The sequence below is a fragment of the Polypterus senegalus genome, chromosome 17, assembly GCF_016835505.1.
Source record: "Polypterus senegalus isolate Bchr_013 chromosome 17, ASM1683550v1, whole genome shotgun sequence".
Lineage (NCBI taxonomy): Eukaryota > Metazoa > Chordata > Cladistia > Polypteriformes > Polypteridae > Polypterus > Polypterus senegalus.
The window spans coordinates 95,800,218-95,822,531 of NC_053170.1; the positions used below are offsets into that span (position 1 = coordinate 95,800,218).

General features: G+C 42.7%; 1 protein-coding gene across 1 annotated transcript in view; it reads left to right on the forward strand.

Annotated features, from left to right (window-relative positions):
* gaa (alpha glucosidase) overlaps positions 1-22,314 on the forward strand; it is a 40,982-nt gene that overhangs the window by 822 nt on the left and 17,846 nt on the right. The window contains exons 2-10 of the mRNA XM_039739826.1: positions 784-1,400; positions 1,581-1,726; positions 3,109-3,274; positions 6,391-6,487; positions 10,569-10,688; positions 15,407-15,525; positions 17,078-17,209; positions 17,583-17,693; positions 20,385-20,498. Coding sequence (XP_039595760.1) covers positions 834-1,400; positions 1,581-1,726; positions 3,109-3,274; positions 6,391-6,487; positions 10,569-10,688; positions 15,407-15,525; positions 17,078-17,209; positions 17,583-17,693; positions 20,385-20,498 — 1,572 coding nt within the window. The 5' untranslated portion in view covers positions 784-833. The remainder of the gene's footprint in view (positions 1-783; positions 1,401-1,580; positions 1,727-3,108; positions 3,275-6,390; positions 6,488-10,568; positions 10,689-15,406; positions 15,526-17,077; positions 17,210-17,582; positions 17,694-20,384; positions 20,499-22,314) is intronic.

Below are 22,314 nucleotides of genomic sequence, written 5' to 3' on the forward strand. Positions count from 1 at the left end.
AACCAAATAAACACAGAAAAACATAGACATGTTTAATTATGTAAGCAAGGGATTTTCAAATTAAATACAGCAACAGCACATGTCCGCCAGATAAACCTGTGTCAGACAAACTCTTTATCATATTCCCGATAAGCAGGAAATGTCAGATTCAAGCTTGGGAGCGGAACACTAAACCGGACTCGCCCTCACTCAGTAACTTTAACTTTACATTTTCCTGTTTCTCACAACATCGTTTATGGCACCGTCCTTCTTCAACGTCCTCGATGACAGGTTTCGGTGGTTTCCATGTGTAACAGTTGATATTTAATGACCATTTATGCTGTCAGCACGTGACTGACTGACTGAAATTAAGGCATTTGCACTGTGCAGGATGTGACGTCAAGACACACGTCACCAATCACAATCGCCAAGTTAATTTGGCTATGCACAGACTTCTTTCGGCTGCTCCCGTTAGGCACAGACTCGTAATTACATTTTAGAGATGCGCAGAGTTAATAAGTTTTTAAGATGTTCAAAGCAATAAGTTTACGTACACAAGAAACTGTAGTTCAAGAATTGTGCTCAAAGAAATACACAGAAACATAGATCTAGGTGGAAAAACATAGGGATGGCAACACCGATCCCAGTTCTACTTTTTTTTTTTTGCGACGGTGTCCACTATAGAAAGGTGCTATATTCAGTTAGCGTGTAAATTAGTTCATTTTTCTTAAAGCATCAGGATGCTCCAATTTTGTTTTTTTTTTCAGGTTAAGGATAATGATTTGTTTTCTTCCCCCTAAACAGGGTGGTGCTTTATGACGCTGTTGTGAAACCTCTGCTCGTACCAACGCACAATGCATCTCCGGAGCCCACCGACAAGTGAAGCACATCCTCCTCCTGCCAGCTCGCCTTTCCTCCATGAAGGTGTGACATTCACAAAGTGCTGTCTTGTCAGTCTTCTCCTCGTCTTGGCTGTCACCTTTTGCAAGTTCAGCCTTGTAGCTGATGATCACCGTGTTTTTTGGACGCAGCAGGGTATGGCCCCCCTGACCACCAAAGACTTTGCTTTGCCACAGTCAGAATTACTGGACACATACGTGGGCCCAAAGCAGTGCTCGGAGCAACAGTGTGGCGCGGCACCTCAGAGTCGCTTCGACTGTGCCCCCGATAAGGCCGTAAGCCGGCAGGAGTGTCTGGACCGAGGGTGTTGTTATTCCCCGCTTCATAAGTCCAGAGATCTTGGGGCCCCCTGGTGTTTCTTCCCCTCTGTGTATCCCGGTTATATATTGGGCAAACTGAACCAGACCAAGGGAGGTGAAAGTGCCCACCTCACCCGCTCCTCTAAGACCTTCATTCCCCAGGACGTTATGGCCCTCGAGATGGACGTGATGTGGGAGACGGAGGCTCGGCTTCATTTCACGGTAATGGATTCTGTCAGTCAGGTTGCTTTAATTTAATACATGTTAGATTTTTGGGAATGTGTTGTCATGTTTTGATGGCTACCGCATGTCCGTTCATCTTCTCTTACAGGGGAATGGAGAGTAGAAGTATGTCGATACATAAAATAAGTTATTAAAGTCAAGGTCTTTTTTTTATTGCAGCTGAAAGATCCATCCTCTAAGCGCTACGAGGTGCCAATAGATGTCCCAAAAAGCGAATGGCGGGCTATATCTCCAATGTACTCGATTGAATATTCCACCTATCCCTTTGGCATCATTGTGCGAAGAAAATCCAACAGACGTGTGCTGTAAGTCAAAGTATGTTGTTGTTCCTTTGGTGAGGAAGAAGAGCCCATTACACTTCATATTTGCCATATCTTATATATAAATGTTTACGCGTGGAAGTGTGTGTGTGTGTCTGTCTGTCTGTGAGGTGAGGCTACAGCATGAAGCTCAAAGAGAAAAAAGTGAAACCGACGAGAAAGGAGAGAAATTCACTTAGCCTCTAATACACAAGCGAGGCAACCACATCGGCAAAACGAAACCTCCAAGGAGAGAGAAATTCACTTAGCCGCTGATAGACAATGGAGTCGAGCTCATCATAATAACTACTCATGGTGGCTCTAAAATCCGTACTGACCCCTACTCTCTTTTCTTTTTCCGGTTTCTTTGTGGTGGTGGCCTGCGCCACCTCCACCTACTCAAAGCTTCATGATGCTCCAACAACGATGGATGGATTAAAAGGCAGAATTCTACGTGACCATCATCATCATCAAGCCCTTCCGTGAGAACCCTAAATCCAAAGAGGACTGTTTCATTTATGTTAGGTAGAATGCCCAGAGGGGACTGGTCAGGGGGTCTCATGGTCTGGAATCCCTACAGATTTATTCTTTTTTTTTCTCCCGCCGTCTGGAGTTTTTTTTGTTTTTTCTGTCCCCCCTGGCCATTGAACCTTACTCTTATTCGATGTTAATTAATGTTGACTTATTTTGTTTTCTTATTGTGTCTTTTATTTTTCTATTCTTTATTATGTAAAGCACTTTGAGCTACTGTTTGTATGAAAATGTGCTATAGAAATAAATGTTGTTGTTGCTGAGCGCCTCGGCAAAACAAAACCTCCCAGAAGAGAGAGAAACTCACTTAGCCACTAATGCACAACCGATGCGATTGATTGATTGATTGAAGTGCCAGGGCTTGTAGAAAATATTGAAATCGTCAGAAGTAAAATTGAAATGTAGAGATGTCAGGTAATTGAAAGGAAGTTTTGTATCACTTGTGTATTAGCAGCGGGAGGAAATGTAAAACGGATAGCGTTTTGTCGATGTTAGTGGCTAAACGACTTTGTCTTTCTTCGAAGGCTTCGTTTTGCTGATGTGCTGTGTCCTCGCTTGTGTTATTAGCAGCTATGTGAGTTTTCTGTTTCCTCAGAGGCGGAGCCTTTACCCTGACTCCACCTCTCACTTCCGGGCCGGACAGACACACACATAGACATTTATATATAAGATTGTATTCTTATGCTCATAATTTACAATTCCAACCTCAAGGTGTTGCCTGTCATAAGGTTCCTATAATTCTTAGCTAATAATGATGCTAATATGATCAGGCTATTATACTGTATGATATTATTATAATAATATCTATTTATCTATCTAATATATGATGATAATAACGTTGCTATTTTTGAATTTAGACTCAACACCACGGTTGCCCCCCTCATCTTTGCTGATCAGTTCCTACAGCTTTCCACTTCATTGCCCTCATCGTACATTTCTGGTCTTGGGGAGCATCTCACTGGCCTCAACCTTGACCTCAACTGGACGAAAGTTACGTTTTGGAATAGAGACATCAGTCCACATGTAAGTCTCCTAATCGAAGGGTAGAGGGCGGCGGGTAGATGGGGGGGGTTGGGGGTGTCTAGACATAAGTGACCACTGGAAGCGGCTGATCAATCAATTGATCAGGGTACTGGATGGAATTCTTCTTGCAATATAGATTAAAAAAAAAAAAGAATCTTCCGGTATGTTGCGAATGAGTGGAAAATGGATGGAAAATTTGACGGTCAAAAACGTTTTCGCACTTTTATATTTTCGTTGGAAACTGTGAAAGCGGGAGTAGTAATTGAGCATTAAAAACTTGGGAGGATTGCATCGCAAACAAAGGTGACCATGTAGAAAAGTGATGTCATTTGTTTTTGAAATTCTTAATAAAAAGAGTTTAAAAAAAAAGTGCGGAAACTTTTTGAAAGTCTCTCGTAAGTAAACGTAAGATAGATAGATAGATACTTTATTAATCCCAAGGGGAATTTCACATAATCCAGCAGCAGTATACTGATACAAAGAAACAATATTAAATTAAAGATTAATAAAAAAGAAAAAGAAAAAAAAAAGAAAAAGAAAAAAGCAGACAATAACTTTGAGTAATGTTATCATTTACTCCCCCGGGTGGAATTGAAGAGTCGCATAGTGTGGGGGAGGAAAGATCTCCTCAGTGTGTCGGTGGAGCAGGACGGTGACAGCAGTCTGTCACTGAAGCTGCTCCTCTGCCTGGAGATGATCCTGTTCAGTGGATGCAGTGGATTCTTCATGACTGACAGGAGTTTGCTTAGCGCCCATCGCTCTGCCACAGATGTCAAACTGTCCAGCTTTACTCCTACAATAGAGCCTGCCTTCTTAACAAGTTTGTCCAGGCGTGACATGTCCCTCTTCTTTATGCTGCCTCCCCAGCACACCACCGTGTAGAAGAGGGCGCTCGCCACAACCGTCTGGTAGAACATCTGCAGCATCTTATTGCAGATTTTGAAGGACGCCAGCCTTCTAATGAAGTATAGTCAGATCTGTCCTCTCTTGCACAGACCATCAGTATTGGCAGTCCAGTCCAGTTTATCATCCAGCTGCACTCCCAGGTATTTATAGGTCTGTACCCTCTGCACAGTCACCTCTGATGATCACGGGGTCCATGAGGGGCCTGGGCCTCCTAAAATCCACCACCAGCTCCTTGGTTTTGCTGAGGTTCAGTTGTAGATGGTTTGAGTCGCACCATTTAACAAAGTCCTTGATTAACTTCCTATACTCCTCCTCCTGCCCACTCCTGATGCAGCCCACCATACCAGTGTCTCAGCGAACCCTAACCCTAACTACGAATGCTCCAATCAGGTGGGTTTTGTTTTTTTTTTAAGGCAGATCACCAATTTCATGCCACTGGATTGGCCGGTTATTTGAAATTTTGTTTCTTTTTCTCTTTTACAAAACTTTTTACTCTAAGCTCCTGCCTGCATAACCAGGAGCACAGAAGCCACATGTCCTACATTACATTGTTACCTTTGGTATTTCTTTGATTAAAATATAACTGTTCATTTTTTTTAGCAAAATTAAGTTCTGTAAGCTTAATGTTCAGTGAGCTAAAAAAAAATACCAAAATAAAATTTACTTCAAATATATACTTTAACTAATAACATATTTATCTGTAATACATATGGCATAAACGAAAATTAAATGCTTCTCATAATTACAAGCTGTCAAATATTGTTTAATGTTTTTGTAATTTGAAACAAGGCTTATTTAAAAAAAGTCATTTTTGCCATTTCTCTAACAAAAGAAAATTCTATATTCTCACACAATGAATATATGGATATTGTCAATTAAACAATGCCTAAATATAAATATACAGGCACTTGGAGGTTTTAATATTTTTTAAATTACACTTCAACTTTTTTTTGCTGTTAAAATATGCATTTACTGTATTAATTACATGTTTTTTTTTTTCCTTCAGCGTATCAGCTAGACATTTATAATTCTTTTAGGTGTAACTATAAATATGGATTACTATTTTATTTATGTAGTACTTGCTTCTTGAAACTGCGACACTCACAAATAAATCGTAAGCCAAGTGCAGCTCTTTAAAGACACCCACAAATGTATGAAATGTTCATTTGTTTATCAAGGAGAGACACAAAGCTGACACGCTTAACATTAAAGTAAAAGAAACATTTTGCCATTAATCTAATAATCGTGTTATTTCCTAAGCAGCAATTTTCAGATTCTTCTTTCTTTTTTTTTCTTTTTTTCTTCTCAAATAAAAATATAAGCTGCCGTATTTAACACGAGCGCCGCCACCCAAACTCAAACGACGTCCATTTTAATTAAAGGACAAAATGAAACGGTGTAAATTCATTGAAGTCGCTTTTCTTGCCTTTTGTCTAAGTGTACAGGATGACTTCTCCAATTCGTTTCTCTTATTTAATTACTCAATTTCCTTTAACGTAAAAGCTAACATCCCAATCGTCTCTCGTACGATAAGCCTCGACTCGCTGCTCTTTGTTTACACTGCAGGAGGTTTGTTGAAAAAAACAAACAAACAAACAAACAAACAAAACCTCCTCACCTGCTGCAATACCTCACTCACGTAAAGGAGCACGGCAACTAAATTACCGCAGTGCGTAAAAATGCAAGTGCTTATTGCTTTATTTTGTGATCAACCAAGATACCCATCACCGATTTTAAGTCTCTTGTACTAAAATTAATCAGCCAGTTTTGATTGGCGGCCAATCGATCAACATAACATGTACTCCATTTCAAAATGTGTACATCTGTCATGCAAAAAGGTAACAAGAAATGTGATTTTTTTTTTAAACTGGTTAATAAGCGCCTTACAGCTGACATGTAAATCAAAGAAAGTCAATGGAGGGAATCCAGATCAGAGTTGGAGTGTCAGAGCAGTCGAACATGAGAAGGATGTCGTTACTCGTAGTGAAGAAAAAACAGGCTGCTCTTCTCATTTCTTCTATAGCTCCTCTGTTTTTTTACGAGACCAGTCCACCATTTCATTGATGTGGACGCCCAAGGACTTTTAGCAGTTCACTGATCTGTTGACGAATTCAAAAAAAAAAAAAAAAAATGAAAATCACTCCTAAGTCCTGGCTTGTTTACTTTAGGTTATTCTGATTGTTATGGAAATACACTTTTTTATGTTTTAGAGCAATGCCAATCTGTACGGCTCCCACCCTTTTTACCTGGTCCAGGAAGGTGACGGCTTGGCGCACGGCGTATTTCTGCTCAATAGCAATGCAATGGGTAAGCCATTTTGTTTTGTTCCTGTTGGTGTTTTTTCTTTTTTCTTTTTCATATATAGACCTTTTCTTTGTGTTCCTTTGTGTATCCCGTGTTGGCCTTTAATGTTCAGTTCGTCCCTTTGCCCCACTCCGTCTCTCAATTCTGGCCTGTCATGTCTGACCCAAAGATCCCTGTGGAATCCATGTGACTCTCGCCACTCATTGCTGAGCCTTCCGCCTGCTTTTATTGTTTGTCTCTCTTTTGTGATTTCTCGTTTTTCTCATTTGGCTTTCCTAGTTTTTTGTTAACCTTTGGTTTTGTTTTCTGATGTTGCTTTTTGGTTTAATTTTTTTTCATATTTCCTAATATGCCAATACTGTCAATACTGATGCCCTGTGCAAGAGAGGACAGAGCCGACTATACTTCCTTAGAAGTCTGGCGTCCTTCAACATCTGCAATAAGATGTAGATCTATCTATCTATCTATCTATCTATCTATCTATCTATCTATTATATAGTGCCTTTCATGTCTGTCTATCTATCTATCTATCTATCTATCTATCTATCTATCTATCTATCTATCTATCTATTATATAGTGCCTTTCATGTCTATCTATTCTATAGTGCCTTTCATGTCTATCTATCTATCTATCTATTATATAGTGCCTTTCATGTCTGTCTATCTATCTATCTATCTATCTATCTATCGCTTTATTTGTTTAGCAAATCACCACATCTTTTTGAGTCTATCTATCTATCTATCTATCTTTTTTCTATTTTAATATTTTTGCTTTTTGTCATTTTTAATTCCCCGAGTTATGTTTCTTTTTTTTTTGTGATTTTTGTCTGTTTAAATTAAAAAAAAAAATTTGCACATTAGTTTATTGGTGTCATGGGGTAGAGCAGGGGTGAGCAACATCCGGCCTGGAGGGCAATGGCGGCTGCAGGTTTTTGCCCCAACCCAATTTGCTTACTGAGAGTCGGTTGCACTTCTTGCTTAAACGGCAGTTTTCTGCTTCACTTCAGTCGTCTCGATTGTTCAGATGCGCCACCATTGACTGCTTAAACAGCTGCATTCACAGTTTTTCAATGGCTCCCCGTTAGCAATAAGACGCAAGTGACAAGGGAGCCAGAAGTTTTCCTGTCTATCTTGTTTCTATTTATGCTATTGTACAACTCTGTCCATGTTGGCATTTTCATGTCGTCCACAACATTATCTCCATTGTGGCATGTGGCTGGGGGTGGTACCCAGCCAGGACGCCCTGGTTGCATTGGGGACCTAGAAGTGCTAGGGGGAAGAAGACTGGGGACACCTGGTGGGCTTCCGGGTGCACAGCCGGCACTTCTGCCACACAGGGGAGTGTCGGGAAGCACCTGGAGCCCATCCGGGCATGTATAAAAGGGGCCGCCTCCCTCCATTCGATGACTGGAGTCGGGCGGAAGTGGACAAGAGTCTTGCTGGAGAGGAGTGGAGGCGGCCTGAAGAAGAGAGGCACTGGAGAGAGAGAGAGGCCTGCACTTTGGGGGATTGGTGCTGGAGGCACTGGGTTGTGCACCGAACTTGTAAATATTAGTGACAAATAAAATGTGTGTGTTGGGTGACAAAACGATTTCCGTCTGTCTGTGTCCGGGGCTCGTTCCACACCATCCATTATCCAACCTAATTACAGGGTCACGGGGGTCTGCTGGCGCCAATCCCATCTGCTACAGGGCGCAAGGCAGGAAAACAAACCCCGGGCAGGGTGCCAGCCCACCGCAGACATTAGCTCCATCCACACTAAATCAACTGAAAACGCGTATGACGTAGCTGCTGAGCTATACTGGGGATCCGCACATTTCGCGGGAGCAGGAAGATGCGTCCTCCTTGAAGGGTTGGCTGTGGCGGTGTCCGTGGGATTTATTACAAAACTTTAGCGGCCAGCAGATGATTTGCCTTTTGCGCATTTATGCAGAATTCACACAAAACACGATGTTTAGATGCATGCTGGTAAGCAACACAACATGTGTCATGGAAAGCAGCTCCTCTGCGGTGGAGTGTGGTTTTCTTCCATTATTGGTGACAAATCAACAACAACAACATTTATTTCTAGAGCACATTTTCATACAAATGATGGAACTCAAAGTGCTTTACATAATTAAGAAAGAGAAAAAAGACAAAATAAATTAGAAAATAGAATTAGGGAACACTAATCAACATAGAATAAAAGTAAGGCCCGATGGCCAATATAAAAAACTTCAGACGGCTGGAGAAAAAAAAAAATCTGCAGGGGCTCCAAGGCCACGAGACCACCCAGCCCCCTCTATCTCACATAAATGACCTCAATCAGTCCTCATGGTATTCAGGGTTCACATGGAAGTACTTGATGATGACGGTCATGAGGACTTCTGGCCTTTAATCCATCAATGGAGGGACATCACGGTGCTTTGATCAGGTGGTGGGGGGCGCAGGTCGCCACCACAGAAAAACCGGAAAAAGAACAGAAGAGAAAGTAGGTTTGAGTACGGATGACGGAGCCACTATGTACGATATTGATAATAAAATGCATATACAGAGTATCAGGATTATACGAAGCTATGAGAAGGCCATGTTAAAAAAAAAGAGATTTTAGAATTTTTTTTTTTTTTGAAGTGCTCCACTTTATCAGCCTGGCGAATTTCTATCGGTAAACTCGTATTCCTGATTTGAGGTGCATAACAGCAGAAGGCCGACTCACCACTTCTTTTACGTTTAGCTCTCGAAATAATAATGAGACCCTCATTTGACGATCTGAGGTTACGATTTGAAGGTGAGAGCCATTCTGAGATGTATGAGGGTGCAGATTATTTAAGGCTTTGTAAACCATAAGCAGCATTTTAAAGTCAATTCTAAATGACACGGGTAACCAGTGTAGTGACGCTCAGACTGGGGTGACGTGCTTGGACTTTCTTTACCAAGTTAAGATTCTAGCGGCTCCATTCTGCACTCGTTGTAATCGATCGATGTCTTTTTTTTTTTGGTGGTCCTAAGTGGAGTGCGTTACAGTAATCTAGCTGACTGAAATCAAAAGCGTGAACTCATTTCTCAGCATCTTGCAATGTTATAAGAGGTCTAACGTTTGCTCTATTTCTTAAGTGAAAACATGCTGTCCTAGTAATCTGATTAATACGTGATTTAAAATTCAGGTCAGAGTCAACAGTCACCCCGAAATTCTTTTAATCATAATGAGCGGGATCCAATCACAGGAGGGCCACCTAATAAGCGTCCACCAATCAGAGCGCGATTTGAGTCTGCCTTTTTAAAAGTCTTATGTTTTTCGCCTGTCCATAACTGAAATGATAAGCCAGCTTTTTCAAATATATGCGACTCTTAGGGTTTTAAAAATGGACAAAAGACAAAAACGGAGACTGTTGTCTGTTTGTTTGAACCAAAACATAGTAGTGTGACCCGGCACAGACTACACACGGAGGCACGTATAAAATAACACCAAAGTTTATTTTTCTTCCCCCGTGGGCGCACGTCTTCCCCGTGACCCACAGGCAATACACAGTCCCAAATAAAGCACTGACTAATCGCCACAAATCGGCCCTTCTGGCCCCACCACTCCTCCCTTGAAGCTTCGTCCTCTTCCTCCCGATTCTGGCCACTGAGTGGTGGTGGTGGCGGCTGGCCCCTTTTATAGCCCACCCAGAAGTGTTCCAGGTGCTGGACCACCTGGTTCTAATTGCACTTCCGGGTGGGGCTGTAGAGTTGTCCAGCTGGGCTGTGGAATCCATGCAGCACCCCCCTGGTCGGCCACCCCAGGTCCCAACCGGGCTGTTGAGGACTCCATCTGCCATGGAGCCCTGCGGCCAGGGAGGCTGCCACCAAGCGTCCTGGGGGAGGTATTGAGTTGCCCATGGTTGCTGCCCCAGAACATATGCAGCAGGGGCACCCTGGCCGGGCATGGAACCCGGCCACCTGTCACCGGATGTAGTATAAGGTTACCGAAGAGATGACGATCACAAATTAGTAACTCAGCCAGCACTGTTAAGTTAAACACCACAGTCTACACGTCAGACTGTACAAATTCATATTTCTGTGCTTTAATCCACTGTTTTTATTTATTTATTTTTAACTTTCTTAGATGTTATCCTTCAACCTGCTCCAGCACTGACATGGAGGACCATTGGAGGAGTGCTTGACTTCTACATCTTTTTGGGACCAGACCCCCAAAGTGTGATCCGGCAGTACCTAGATGTTATTGGTAATCAGCCTACTGTTTAATGAAAAATGTTACCGAAAGGCAGGTTTTTGGGGGGGCTATAAAATCGGAGGTCTGGCAGATTTACGACATGACAAAGGTGGGAGAAGAAACTCAAAAGCAGATCTTTTTTTATTGTTCTTCTAGCTAGGTAGGGCGGCACGGTGGCGCAGTGGGTAGCACTGCTGCCTCACAGTTAGGAGACCCGGGTTCGCTTTCCGGGTCCTCCCTGCGTGGAGTTTGCATGTTCTCCCCGTGTCTCCCACAGTCCAAAGACATGCAGGTTAGGTGGATTGGTGATCCTAAATTGTGCCCTGGTGTGTGGTTGGCACCCTGCCCGGGATTGGTTCCTGCCTTGTGCCCTGTGTTGGCTGGGATTGGCTCCAGCAGACCCCCATGATCCTGTGTTCGGATTCAGCGGGTTGGAAAATGGATGGGATGGATAGCTAAGTAGGAGAACACAACTTAAAGGTAGAGCAGCGTGGGCTCCTCTGAGTTTTGTACTTGAGCAGTCGCTTTCACACAATTGAAATTGTTAACAAAAGGCCCTGAACACGTTATCTGCATTCTTCCAGACACACCACCTCAAAAAACGCAAAACCTCATTGGTGATTTTTTTTTTTTTTTTTTTTTAAATCAGAGTATTACTCTAATATTCAGACCACCGGCCTGGTTCGCTCTATGGCCGCACAGATCCAAATTCCCACATTTGAACCAGGCGGCTGATCACGCACTTTCTCTCCATGAGATTTTCTCCTGGCACGGCTTTTTTCTTCCCACTCTTCAAAGACGTCTGTTAATTCAATCACAGTGAATTGTGGTCCTGTGCACGAGTGGGCCCTGTGATGTGCTGCTGCTCTCTTCAGGCTCTTCTAACCTTTCATCCCATAATGTCAGGATAGCCTCTGGCTCTACCGTGATCCTAACTTGGCTTTATTCTGTTAGGAAAACTGTTTCATTATCAGAAATATATTTTATTTCAAAGACTTCTATCCAGAAAAGTGTATTTTGAGCAATCTGTAGTACAAAATTACAGGTTTTCTTGATATGTACCTTGCCCCCCATTTCCCGTAGCTTCCATTAATGTATTAACATTCACGCCTTTAACATTTGAGCCGTTTTCTAGCAACGTTAGCCCTGAGAAAGTTGACTGTACATATATATTTATACATTCCTTAAGTATTTCTATTGTAGGACAAAAGATTTCATTTAGTCTCGCCCAAAACATGGCATAGCTTGAACCGTGATAAGTTGTGTACTGTACTTTGTTTCTAACTTTCCTATCGTGACCACAAGGGGGTGCCAATGAGCCCCAAACCTCAGACACAATGTCATCCAGCACAGTTCTGAGTTCAACTAAAAGCTGTTTTTTATTTAAACACAAACTCCAGCCCAAATGTTAAAAAACAAACAAATGCTCTTCCTCCTTCTGCCTCCACGTGAGGGTCACCTGCTGCCTACCAGCTCTGACTCTTCCGGATGAGGCAGTGGGCTCCTATAAAGCCGGACCCAGGAATACCTCCAGTGTCCTCTTGGTCAAATGGAAACCAGGGAGGTCCCCCCCCTACCCCTCTAACTGCACCCAGGGTCCATGACAGGGCTACACTTAATGGATTCCAATTCCCACGTAGTCCAGTGGGTGTCCAAAATGGGCCGCCTCAGGAGGACCACTGCCATGTGTCATATTGGAGGGGATGGAACTGCTCCTGGCCTCCATCTTCCATTGGCCCATCCTTTATGTTACTCCAGCCAGGCAAGAAGCTGTTACCTCATCCAGCCAGTGTGCCTGTCTGTCCTTCCACTATGGCCTCCTGTCTGGGCAAGAAATCATTGTCCAACCCGGCCTGATATGCCTGTTCTTCTTCTCAGGCACTTGCTCTTCTAACTTTCCACAGTCAGTAGGATGAGTTATGACTTGTTAGAGGTCTTTCTTATCTGTGTCTGTATCTTCTTCTTCTTCTTTTAGCTGTTCCCGTTAGTGGTTGCCACAGCGGATCATCTTCTTCTATATAGGCTATATATGATATATATATGTAAAAGGGAACTACCACTGACACACTCATCACGAAATCTCTGGAACCATGAGGACTTGGGACTTGAAATTTGGAATGTAGGTTACCCTTGGCCCATAGTCTTGGTTTTAAACATTTCATGGTCCAAGCACAAAATTTCTTATCATTTTTTAGACACGTTTGTAAGTCTGTCCACTTTTCACGAGAGAACTACTTAACAGATTTAGATCTGTTTTTTTTTCTATAATTTGCTCGATCATTCCATTAATTTTGCGACTTTCTCATCGCGCTAAGGATCATAGTTCACTTGCTGTACCGGTTTATTAGCCCGAATCCAAGAGAGACTCATCACTCATGCGTCTGCCTCGGGGTGTAACCTTAACTCCGCTTAGTTAGCGAACGAGAGAACTACTTCATGGGTTTAGATCTTTTTTTTTTTCTAGAATTTGCTTGAACATTCCGGTTGATTTTGCCACTTCTCTCATTACGCTAAGGATTGGAGTTCGCTTGCACGAGTGATATATTCACGCTAATCCGGGACAGAGACTGCGGGCCGAGGCGAGGGGGAAGAGTGACGTCAGGAGTAGAGAGCTGGACGGGACCCTCCTCACTGTCCTGTTTCACTACTCCGAGGGCGACACTGTGGGGGATGGCTAGTATGTATATGTATATATATATATATATATATATATATATATATATATATATATATATGTATATGTATATATATTTGTATATATATATGTATATGTGTGTATGTATATATATATATATATATATGTATATATATATATATATATATATGTATATATGTATATACAGTATATGTATGTATGTATACAGTATATGTACAGTGGGTACGGAAAGTATTCAGACCCCCTTCAATTTTTCACTCTTTGTTATATTGCAGCCATTTGCTAAAATCATTTAAATTAATTTTTTTCCTCATTAATGTACACACAGCACCCCATATTGACAGACAAAAAAGAATTTTTGAAATTGTTGCAGATTTATTAAAAAGAAAACTGAAATATCACATGGTCCTAAGTATTCAGACCCTTTGCTGTGACACTCATATATTTAACTCCGGTGCTTTCCATTTCTTCTGATCATCCTTGAGATCACCTTCATTTGAGTCCAGCTGTGTTTGATTATACTGATTGGACTTGATTAGGAAAGCCACACACCTGTCTATATAAGACCTTACAGCTCACAATGCATGTCAGAGCAAATGAGAATCATGAGGTCAAAGGAACTGCCTGAAGAGCTCAGAGACAGAATTGTGGCAAGGCACAGATCTGGCCAAGGTTACAAAAATTTCTGCTGCACTTAAGGTTCCCAAGAGCACAGTGGCCTCCATAATCCTTAAATGGAAGACGTTTGGGACGACCAGAACCCTTCCTAGAGCTGGCCGTCCGCCAAGCTGAGCTACCGGGGAGAAGAGCCTTGGTGAGAGAGGTAAAGAAGAACCCAAAGATCACTTTGGCTGAGCTCCAGAGATGCAGTCAGGAGATGGGAGAAAGTTGTAGAAAGTCAACCATCACTGCAGCCCTCCACCAGTCAGGGCTTTATGGCAGAGTGGCCTGTCGGAAGCCTCTCCTCAGTGCAAGACACATGACAGCCCGCATGGAGTTTGCTAAAAGACACCTGAAGGACTCTGAGATGGTGAGAAATAAGATTCTCTGGTCTGATGAGACCAAGATAGAACTTTTGGCCTTAATTCTAAGCGGTATGTGTGGAGACAACCAGGCACTGCTCATCACTTGTCCAATACAGTCCCCACAGTGAAGCATGGCGGTGGCAGCATCATGCTGTGGGGTGTTTTTCAGCTGCAGGGACAGGACGACTGGTTGCAATCGAGGAAAGATGAATGCGCCAAGTACAGGGATATCCTGGACAAAAACCTTCTCCAGAGTGCTAAGGACCTCAGACTGGGCCGAAGGTTTACCTTCCAACAAGACAATGACCCTAAGCACACAGCTAAAATAACGAAGGAGTGGCTTCACAACAACTCTGTGACTGTTCTTGAATGGCCCAGCCAGAGCCCTGACTTAAACCCAATTGAGCATCTCTGAGAGACCTAAAATGGCTGTCCACCAACGTTTACCATCCAACCTGACAGAACTGGAGAGGATCTGCAAGGAGGAATGGCAGAGGATCCCCAAATCCAGGTGTGAAAAACTTGTTGCATCTTTCCCAAGAAGACTCCTGGCTGTATTAGCTCAAAAGGGGGCTTCTACTAAATACTGAGCAAAGGGTCTGAATACTTAGGACCATGTGATATTTCAGTTTTTCTTTTTTAATAAATCTGCAACAATTTCAAAAATGATTTTTTTTTGTCTGTCAATATGGGGTGCTGTGTGTACATTAATGAGGAAAAAAAATTAATTTAAATGATTTTAGCAAATGGCTGCAATATAACAAAGAGTGAAAAATTGAAGGGGGTCTGAATACTTTCCGTACCCACTGTATGTATGTATGTATGTATGTGTGTATATATAGAATTTAAAAATAATCCATAATGGTAGCCGTAGACTAACAAGGCAATAAAGTTGGAGGCTGACCGGGTCAGAGGTACTTGCTATCCTACCCAAGTTGTATCCACTGACCGGAGGCAGACATCTGCTTTGTTCTTTTTTCGTTTATTACTTAAAAGTAGGACACTCTGAATTGTTTGGAAATGTCTGTTTCTGTGTCTCTCTTTCTTAGGGTACCCCCTGATGCCCCCTTATTGGGGTCTAGGCTTCCATCTGTGCCGGTGGGGTTATAATTCAACAGCAGTGACACGAAATGTTGTGAAAAACATGCAAAGAGCCAACTTTCCTCTGGTAGGTCAACATTTAAGGTTATTATTGTTTTTTAAAAGAATATTCCAGCATAAATTGATATATTTATTCTTTTATAAGTTACTTATCTTGTGTAGTATGTTGTGATGGCAGAGGGAAAAAAATGAATCTCATGTTTTCATGTAGAAGAGAGACAACAAAGCTTCTGGTATAACAGGCATCTATGGTGATTAGTGCAAGACAACAGGAAACAGCAACATCCCTGATAAAATCTCATGTTACTTGTGTCTCATTATCCAGTTGTGAACACTAACAGAATGTCAGGTTATATAGCGCCTTGACGCGTGGAGTACAAGTCACAGGAGGTTCTGCTCAAGCTTTATAACACACTGGTGAGGCCTCGTCTGGAGTACCGAGTGCAGTTTTGGTCTCCAGGATGAAAAAATGACATAGCAGCACTCGAGAAAGTCCAGAGGAGAGCGTCGCGGCTGATTCCAGGGAAACAGGGAATGAGTTATAAGGAAAGAGTAATAGAGCTGAGCCTAACGCTTGCATTAAGTTTAGGTCTTGTTAGGTTTTACTACACAGTTGGAGGTCTGAAAGTGAAAAGTCCACCTTATGAGAAGAAGTCGTAGTGGACTCTACGCAATCAAAGTCCAGACAGTGTTCAGAAGCCATTAAGGAGGCTAAGAGAATGTCAGGTTATATAGCGCCTTGATGTGTGGAGTTCAAGTCACAGGAGGTTCTGCTCAAGCTTTATAACACACTGGTGAGGCCTCATCTGGAGTCCTGTGTGCAGTTTGGGTCTCCAGGTTACAAAAAGGACATAACAGCACTGGAGAAGGTCCAGAGGAGAGCGACGAGGCTGATTAGAGGACTACAGGGTGTGAGTTATTAGGAAAAATTAAAAGAGCTGAGCCTTTACAGGAGATGAACAGGTAACCTGATTGAAGTGTTTAAAATTCTGGAGGGAATCATTCCAGCGATTTTAAACTGAGTTCATCAAGAACACAGGGACACAGCTGGAAACTTGTTAAGGGTGAATTTTGCACAAACGTTAGTACTTTTTTTTTTCTTTCATATGGACATGGAACAAGTAACCAAGTCACATGGTAGAAAGTAGAACTTTAGGGACATTCAAAACTGGACTTGATGGTTTTTTTTTTTAAGTGGATCGGACTGGCAAGCTTTGTTGGGCTGAATGGCCTGTTCTCGTCCAGACTGTGCTGTTCTAAAGTCATTCAGTTGTATGCTCACAATGTCCCAAGCACATGTATTTTTTTTTTTTTCTAAAATATTGTTAAGTAAACCACTTCTGGAAAATACTCTTGTTGATGAAAATTGAACGCACTCAAACGTGAACTAATGTTTGAATTGTAGGCCCGTCTCCCATCATTCTGTTAGTTTTCATATCCACATCGGGAATACCTTGGCCCTAAAACTCTGGAACTGTCACCATGTATGCCATAAAAAGTATACATATACAGTATGTGAGTGCGTGGCGAGGACAATTCCCCGATGGAAAATGAGGTGAAATTATTAAGATGGCGCAGCTGTTAAATGGTAATACCAGTACATGCTGGCTTCTCCACAGGATGTGCAATGGAATGACATTGACTACATGGACAGCAGGAGGGACTTCACCTACAACCAGGAGAACTTTGGGGATTATCCTCAGATGGTGAATGAATTCCATGGAGAAGGCCTGAAATATATCATGATCTTGGTGAGTCAGGTGTGGGGAAGCGTGCCGCCTGAATTCACCAGGATGTCATTTTTTGGAACGTATTTAGCCAGGAGTTTGGTTTAGGGGGAATTTTTGCTGTTTATCAACATAATAGTTGTGATGCTCTAATGATTCTTGTCTTAAAGATGACACCAAGGGAAGTAAGGGTACTATATTTAATAATATTTATTTAATGAATTATTATAATGATTAGTTAGTATTTACATTAATTGTTAATGAATTTATTAAATGTATTATTTAATTATATTTATTTCCTAAAGGTGCTACATTTAATTGATGGATCATTCTTATTTGATTTATTTTAAGAGTCTTCCAAAAGAAAATTTATATGTTCTTATTTAAAATATATCAGGACCCTGGGATCAGCAGTTCAGGACCTCCAGGCTCTTACAAGCCCTTTGATGATGGTTTGAAGAGAGGCGTCTTCATCACGAACCAGACAGGACAACCACTGATTGGAAAGGCAGGTACTTTGGTAGACAGTATTTTTGGCTCATCTCTTTTTCCTTATTCTCTCCGAGTCCTTTAGACTAACCCTAACCCTAACCCATCCATCCATCCATTATCCAACCCGCTATATCCCAACTACAGGGTCACGGGGGTCTGCTGGAGCCAATCCCAGTCAACATAGGGCACAAGGCAGGAAACAAACCCCGGGGAGAGTGCCAACCCACTGCAGGGCACACACACACACACTAGGGACAATTTAGGACATTTTAGGTAGAATGCCCAGAGGGGACTGGTCAGGTGGTCTCATGGTCTGGAATCCCTACAGATTTTATTTTTTCTCCAGCCGTCTGGAGTTTTTGTTTTTTCTGTCCCCTGGCCATTGAACCTTACTCTTATTCGATGTTAATGTTGATTTATTTTGTTTTATAATTGTGTCTTTCATTTTTCTATTCTTTAATGTGTAAAGCACTTTGAGCTACTGTTTGTATGAAAATGTGCTATAGAAATAAATGTTGTTGTTGTTGTTGTAGGACCCCCAATGCACCTAACCTGCATGTCTTTGGACTGTGAGAGGGAAACCCACGCAGACACGGGGAGAACATGCAAACTCCATGCAGGGAGGACCCGGAACGCGAACCCGGGTCTCCTAACTGCGAGGCAGCACCGCTACCCACCACGCCACCATGCCGCCCATGACCCGTAACTTCTGCAGTCATTTTCAACAGTTTTGAAAAACAAACTTTTTGAAATATAAACCTATATGATGATAAGCCACAATGTTATAGCAAGAGATTGACACCGTAGAACAAGCCATATCACATACAGTCCTACATCATTTTGTACAGACCTAATGCCAAAACTGCACCATGTATCCAGCAGGGGGTGCTCTTTCTCCCCTGGGATGTGTTTCTTGATGCAGAACTGACTAGTCAGTCATTTCCCAACCCGCTAAATCCTAACACAGGGTCACGGGGGGTCTGCTGGAGCCAATTCCAACTAGCACAGGATACAAGGGAGGAACAAATCCTGGGCAGGGTGCCAGCCCACCGCAGGGCATACACACACACCCAGCACACACTAGGGACAATTTAGGACCGCCAATGCACCTAACCTGCATGTCTTTGGACTGTAGGAGGAAACCCACACAGACACGGGGAGAACATGCAAAGTCCACGCAGGGAGGACCCAGGAAGCGAACTCCGGTCTCCTTACTGCGAGGCAGCAGCGCTACCCACTGCGCCAATCAGGACTAATTCTGAACACATTTAAAAGACATTGGAGCTAAAATTAAAAAATGATTCAGATGGATGTTTCTTTCAAAATAAAAGGTTTATAGGTAGAGCAGTGTACCCATGCAGTTTTGGCCTTTGGGCTGGAATCCCCTACCCTAATCCTAACCCTAATTTCTGCCCAGCCACTCTGTCATGAAATGCCAGATTAGTGGAGTGCTGCTGAGATGGTGGTGCTTTAGACAGGTTCACCCATCTTAGCAGAGGACTTCTGATGCTCAGTTAGAGAGAAAACTGAGTTCTCGGTCTCCTGTCTGACCAAGGCCCTTCTTGCCCGGCTTACTCCATTTGGCTGGATGGCCAACTTTAGGAAGAGTGCTGGTAGCTCCTAACCTCTTCCATTTCATAATTCTTGAGGCCACTGAGCTCCTGGGGTCACTCAAAGCTTTAGAGATGGGTCGATCTCCTTACCCTGATCTGTGCCTCACCACAATTTGATCACAGAAGCCTACAGTAAATTCCGGGGAATCTATGGCTCGGTTTTCATCCTGACTTGCAGTGTGAATTGTCGGACCTTCTATGCACGGGTTCTAAAATGATGTCCAGACCGTTCAGTTTGCCACTGGTGGACTCCAATCAAGCTACCAAAACATATCAAGGAGAATGAATGCAAACTGTAAAGGCCCTATATAAATGAACTGTATTATTATTAAACGGGAGGCAACCTGAGCACAATTTGGAGGGCCACAGCAAAGGGTCTGAATGCTTAAAGTAATATATGAGAAATTACACTTTCTGATTTTTATAATTTGAAACCTTTCTGAAAACGTTTTTTCACTTTGTTGTTAGGGGATATTGAGTGTAGGTTAATGGGCAAAAATTGCATTTATTTCTTTAAATCTGCAATGCAAAGTGTGTAGAAAGTGAAGAGGTCTGAATATTTTCTCAATCCACTGTGTGATCGGCCTCATCACCAGTGTAATCGATTCTAGCACAACACTCACAGTTGCTTTTTACGGTCAACGATTTAAAGGTATTTTCTTGAGCGGCATGTGAGGGTCAAGTCTGAAGCAGCCTTCATACCAGGGGTCGCCAACTCCGGTCCTGGAGGACCACCGTGGCTGCAGGTTTTTATTCTAATGAGTGCCCTCCCTGTTTGTGCTGCTAATGAACGTCTTGTGAATTCACTTTAATTGAATTGCTTGTTCCCCTGAATTTCTTCATCGTTCATCTGAATTTTTTTCATTTCTTTCCTCAAATGGCACCCAAACAGAAATGAAATGTGTAGTGAGGGAGCCAACAGAGGACCAGCTAAGTCAGGGCCTCAAACTCCAACCAATTTCACTCCAACCAGCTGCTTAATGAGGCACCGAGTCCTGTGGTTAATTAAAAGATAAATTGTTGTTTTTATCTGAGTAGATACATCAAACAGTATACATTTTTAAAAATTATTATTGTTTATTTATTTTTTAAAGGTTTGGCCTGGTCCTACAGCCTTTCCAGATTTTACTAATCCCGAGACACAACGTTGGTGGACAGAAAATATCAAGGAGTTCCATGCTAAAGTGGCCTTTGACGGTCTCTGGATTGTAAGAGCACATTTCCTAACAACTTTTCAAGTTGCGCCTGTCCTCGGATTTAAAGTTTGATGGGTTAACTGCAGGGTTATAGCCAATAATTTCAACCGTGATGACGTATTCTCATTTGAACGGCATGAGAGAGAGAGAGAAAACCTCAACTCAAAATTCAGTCACATAGCAAAACTGAATTGAATTGAAATGCAATGCATAATATATCTGAAGACATTTTAAAAAATTGCAGTGCTAATTTTGCATGGAAGCCCTGCTTTAATGGTGCCGGGTGGTTGAAGGGGCCGTGGCTAATTTTTGTCTGTATGACTGATGACCAAACCGAAGGTGACAAAAAACTGATTGTTGGGGCGCCAACTTTTAATTTATTTGTAAAATAAAACAAAAACAGCACCGCGGGCACAACCAAAATAGGCTTTCTTATCGTCTTTTCTTGCTTCTTTAAGTCTTCGTCTGGTAGTGATCTCGGGTCCTAAATGAATGCCATCCTTCTTCGGATGCCCGCTTTTAAGACATCTACAGTAGTGTGGAAGGGGTGTGGCCAACTTGGGGCATGGTAGGCGGGGCTAGGCTCCATCAATGGTGATTTTGTCCAAAGTGGAGTAGACGAAAGAGAAGGACATACTAGCGACTGCACCCCATCTCATCCTGGAGTGGTAGTGGTTACCATAATGGAGCTGGTTAGGTGGTCCCTACACTTGGCATGGCATCTGTTATGATCAATAGGTTAGAACTGCCTTTGCACTGAGTCAACTGGGACAGTTTTGTTTGTGTGGGTAATTCTCCATGTACTTCAGTTTTGCATTTTTGTTTTTTCTCTCACCCATCCACAAATATCCAGTTTGAGGTGACTGCTGACTCTAAATTGGCCCATGTGAGTCAGAGTGGGCGTGTGATGATTCCTACTTTGAACCCAGTGCTGCAGGGATACGCTTTGGCACTCGGCAAACCTAAAATTGGGTTATGTGGGTTTAACAAATGGTTGGAGGACAACTTTAGATTTTTTTTGTACGTGGCACAGTGGTGAGAGTTTGCCGAGAGGTTTACTTACCTTGGCAGTGACCTTCATGTGATTCTGGTGACTCTTCATATTAAGTCAGTTGACAGATTGGGAGAGCACGGGTGGTCATGAGGTCGCTGGAAAGGGGTGTTCGGCGCTCCTGATATCTATAGAAAAGGACGAAGGTCCAAGTCTTTAGAGTCCTGGTGCTTCCTGTTTTGCTATATGGTTGCGAGACATGGACGCCATCCAGTGACCTGAGATGAAGACTGGACTCCTTTGGTACTGCGTCTCTTTGGAGAATCCTTGGGTCCTGCTGGTTTGACTTTGTGTTACTCATGGAGTCCTGAATGAGGCACATTACCTGCATTGTGAGGGAGCGTCAGTTACGGCACCACGGCCATGTGGCGCGTTTTCCCGAGGGTGATCAGCCCGTAAGATCTTCGTTGTTGGGGACCTGAGCGGCTGGACCAGGCCAAGGGGTCGCCCACGTAACACCTGGCTGCGGCAGATAGAGGGTCATTTCCAGAGGGTGGGACTGGATCGCATGTCTACCCGGGTGGTTGCCAACCAGGATCCCGAGCTCTTTCATCGTGTGGTGGGTGTGGCAACGCGCAGTACCAGTGCATGCTCGCCAACTTGACTTGTGTGCCACATTTGTATTCACAGTGTGCACAGCTGAGCCAACCAACTGAGGCTGGCACTGTATTAATAATTAAAGTTAATATTTATCATAAGGAGCACTGTGGTCTATTAGCATACCGCATAGGACTAGATATACACTTAGTGGTTTGGTTTTTTAATTTGTACCTGGCC